This window comes from Silene latifolia, chromosome X (genome assembly GCF_048544455.1).
Source record: "Silene latifolia isolate original U9 population chromosome X, ASM4854445v1, whole genome shotgun sequence".
Taxonomy (NCBI): domain Eukaryota; kingdom Viridiplantae; phylum Streptophyta; class Magnoliopsida; order Caryophyllales; family Caryophyllaceae; genus Silene; species Silene latifolia.
In genome coordinates, this window is record NC_133537.1 from 46,886,402 (window position 1) to 46,890,503 (window position 4,102).

Genomic DNA, 4,102 nt, shown 5'->3' on the forward strand with positions numbered 1-4,102 from the left:
TTGTCATTTATTATCCCATGACATAAGGACTCTATTAGGCTCAATATCCATCTCGATCCTAATATTTATTGATATATATGGGCTAAAAATTTTTTGACGAAAACTTTATTGATCTCCCGCCAAATTATCACGTCCAAAGATGAATATTGAGCCTGAAAGAGTCCTTATGTTATGGGATGATAAAAGACAAGTTTGGTTACGCGTCCAAGTAATCACTTAACGCCTAAAACTGAGTTTAATTGACGGAAAATAAAGATTGAGGATACACTTAGTGATAATAACAACAATTAGGGGTACCATGAATGTTTTAAGAACTGTAAGGGTACCATGTAAAAAGTCGAAAAAAATTGAGAGATACCATGTAGAATATCCCTATTTTTATTTTTGTCATCTCGTTATATCAGTATTATATTACTAGTAAGTCATACTATAATCATATTTTAGAAGGTATTTACTATTTATGTCAACAGGGGTGTAACCGAGCCGATTTGAGCTTGAGCTTGAGCTCGAGTGGTTCGAAATCGGCTCGAAAACTTGGACTTAAGCTCGAAATCGGCTCAAATTAGGCCCGAGCTCAACTCGAACTCGGTTAAATCATTATTTTCTTTACTTTCTTTAACTTTTAAATCAAATTAAAAATAAATACTCCCTCCTATTCTAAATAACTCTCCCTATTTCCTTTTTCGTCTGTTCACAATACTCTCCCTATTTCCTTATTTGGCAAACTTTTATACTTATTTTAATCACCCCACCCTACAACAATACTTATTTTAATCACACAATATCTTCCCTCTCTCCAATCTTCTATCCCACTACAATACTTTACCATATAATACTCCCTTCTCTTAATTCCCGTGCCCCCCATGAAAGAGGAGGGTTATTAAGAATAGGAGGGAGTATATTTTAAGGATAATGCAAATATAAAATAATTATCAAATATAATAAAAATATAATCATAAATGTTAAAATAACATTTTATAAAGGACAAAAATAATCGTAAAAGGCCAAAATTAAATAATAATAATAATAATAATAAAAATAAAACGAGTCTAATCGAGCTTCCAATCCAAGATTACCAACCAAGTTCGGAATCGGCTAAGATTTAGTCCACCTCAGCTCGGAATCAGTTTTGACTGATTTCGAACCGAGCTTTGATCGACCTGATTCCGAGGATTCTATAAACCGGCTCAAATTATTTACAGTTCTTTAATTTTATGAGACAGTCTTATTTAATAGTTTGTGTGCATTTAAATGACCCCTTATCTTAGATGAATATAGTGATTATCTTTATTAATTTAAAATATTCTCTTTGAAAGCCCTTTGCTTCACCCTTTATATATATGAAGTCTTCCTAGTTGCATTGCGTCCTTGTCTCATCCCAAAAAATTTACCCCGTGCTTTCTCATTTCCCACACCAAATTAAATACACACTAGAGAAAAAAAGAAAATTAAAAGCGAGAAGCAACGAAGTGTTAGAAAACTTTAATTTGAGAAACCTAATTATAGCACATATTTAGCACTTTAATTAATCATTGAACCATGCAAGTTGAAGGTAATGAGGCTGATTTAATCTCTCAAATCTACTCCGGTTTATACCCTGATCAAGTTGCTCCTAAACAAGGTATATAATTCTACTTCTATTTTATGTCGTAGGATTACGAGACATTCGAACCTGAAACCTATTACGGAGTATATTATTTAAACATGATATTGTACATGACACTGTCTCATTTATTTGTTCACGTATAATCAAAGTTAAACGAGTAATTGGGACTGACGGAGTATATTATAGATGGTTCGTTTATAGATAAAGACCTATTTTCATTTATTTGGATAATGTTGTCTTTAAATGATGTAACCAATTGACATTATTTGAAATAACTTTGTATAGGGGATCAACCAATAAAACGACGTCGTAAGAGGAAGAGTAAAGCGGAAGGAAGTGCAAGTTGCTTGAAGAAGAGAAAGTTAAGTGATGAGCAAGTGAACATGTTGGAAATAAGCTTCGGGTGTGATCACAAGCTAGAGTCGGAACGTAAAGACCGGCTAGCGGCGGAGGTAGGTTTGCACCCGAGGCAGGTTGCGGTTTGGTTCCAAAACCGTAGGACTCGCTGGAAAACCAAAAGGTTGGAGGAAGAGTACTCCGAGTTAAAGAAGAAGCATGAAAACCTTGTTGTTGAAAAATGTCGTTTGGAAACTGAGGTAATTAAATCAAACCTACGGAGTATATTTTATAAGTTAGTATTTGCAAATAGTGTCGTCCATGCACGTGATACAAAGTCATTGTCAAAAAAATGAATTTATTGGATATGTCCTGCAAATTAAATAATTTACAAACATATATTCAAATAATAATAATAATCTGGATCCGAACTTAAACAAAACTAATGATTCATTATTAGAGCAGATAACAACTCCTTCACAAAAATTACTCCCTCTGTTCCGGTCAATTGTTATCCTTTGTTTTTTTTGCACAAATATCAAGAAAAGAGGAGGAAGCTAATTAGTAAATGACAAGTGGACAAATTGAGTACGAATGATCAAATTACTCATCAAATTCATTCTTAAAATAGAAAGGATAACAATTGACTGAGACACTTAAAAATGAAAAAGGACAACGACCGGAACAGAGGGAGTATTTCTTTTGCCACATGGATTCATGTACATCTTTCATAATCCACAACACATTTTTTGTGTATGCATACGTCCCTTCTGTATATCAGTATATGTAGTCTATATTCTCGTTCTGGTCATCTCAATCTTGATCGTTAATATTTAGTTTTCATATAAAGTTCGGATTCAAATGGGATAAAAGTAGAAAACAACATAGAGTAGTTCATTTTAAGATCTATCTTGAGGAATAAAACCAAAGTGTAGGACAAAAAATGCACATCACAAAGTGCGTGGCATAGTGCATCTCAATATTTTTTTTTATTTTTTTCTTTTCTTTTGAAAGAAGTAATAATGCTAGTGCATGTATGTATGTCATTGATTTTAAACAATAGGAGGTGGGGGTTTCTTCGTACGTTCTAACTTTTATAGGAATAGTTTTATAAGGACTAACATAATTAAGGAGAGGCTAGTGTCCTTGTGTTAGACCTTTGGACCACTTGTTCTAGCTTTCAATTCGTTGAAAAATTAATACTATAGGAAACATCTACGAATATGCCAATTTGTCATATGCACTGGCGGAGCCAGAATTTCCCGTTAAAGGGGTAAAAATTTTTAAAGGGGACGAACGATAAATTTCTTAAGGAAAATTTGAAAATTTTCAAAAAATTTAACTAAAAACATTGGATTTTTCTTTGTTCTTTTGAGTCTTCTCTCAAACCGTTTCCTCTCATAGACACATAAAATGCATTGTATTTTGCCTACATATTATTTTATCGGTTTCTGAGAGGAGAAGATCGGAAAAGACTTGAAAAAATAATCTTTAACATTTATTTCTCCTTAACCATAACAATTATAACTATACTAATATATTTATCCCAAAATTGACTTCACTTAAATGATTTATGAAAATCAATCCTAAACATTTGTTATTTCAAATAAATGTATAAATTATTATGTCATGTTATTTCTAACCAATTTTTTATTGATTAGGTGTTAAGTTTGAAAGATGAACTAAAGGATACAAAAAAGGAGGTAAAAAAGCTTCAAGAGAAAACAACATTATCTTCATCAATATCATCTCCTAATCAAATTCATTCAAGTAACAGTCCAAGTTCCTCCATGACTATTGAGTATCAAACTAATGTCATGGACCCTCAACTATTCAACGATCAATATGGAATGGCAACTGCAGGCTGCTTAGATGTCATGTTCTATGGCCCCGACAACGATTACGTCGTGTCCAACATGGATTGGATGACTAATCTCTATGGCATTTGAATTAACTAAGATTAAATTAAACTAGTTATGTAAAATAAGTTTAGCTAATTTCTAGTGTAGATAATTAACCATCTGGGCTGGGGCTGTAAATTATGTTATGATTAATATTAGGTTGCTTATTTCATATTTGATGTGAAATGTAATTTAGCATGAATGTAATGGACACTAGACTAAGTGTTTCTATAAATTAATTATTTGCGTTTTGTTGTTA

The 4,102-nt window shown here is 32.4% G+C and overlaps 1 protein-coding gene across 1 annotated transcript; it reads left to right on the forward strand.

Moving 5' to 3' along the window:
- Positions 1–1,261: 1,261 nt before the first annotated feature.
- LOC141623284 (homeobox-leucine zipper protein ATHB-40) lies at positions 1,262–4,102 on the forward strand. Its single transcript, XM_074439377.1, has 3 exons — positions 1,262–1,621; positions 1,892–2,202; positions 3,604–4,102. Exons 1-3 carry the CDS (start codon positions 1,540–1,542, stop codon positions 3,889–3,891), a joined length of 681 nt encoding a protein of 226 aa, XP_074295478.1. The 5' UTR covers positions 1,262–1,539; the 3' UTR covers positions 3,892–4,102.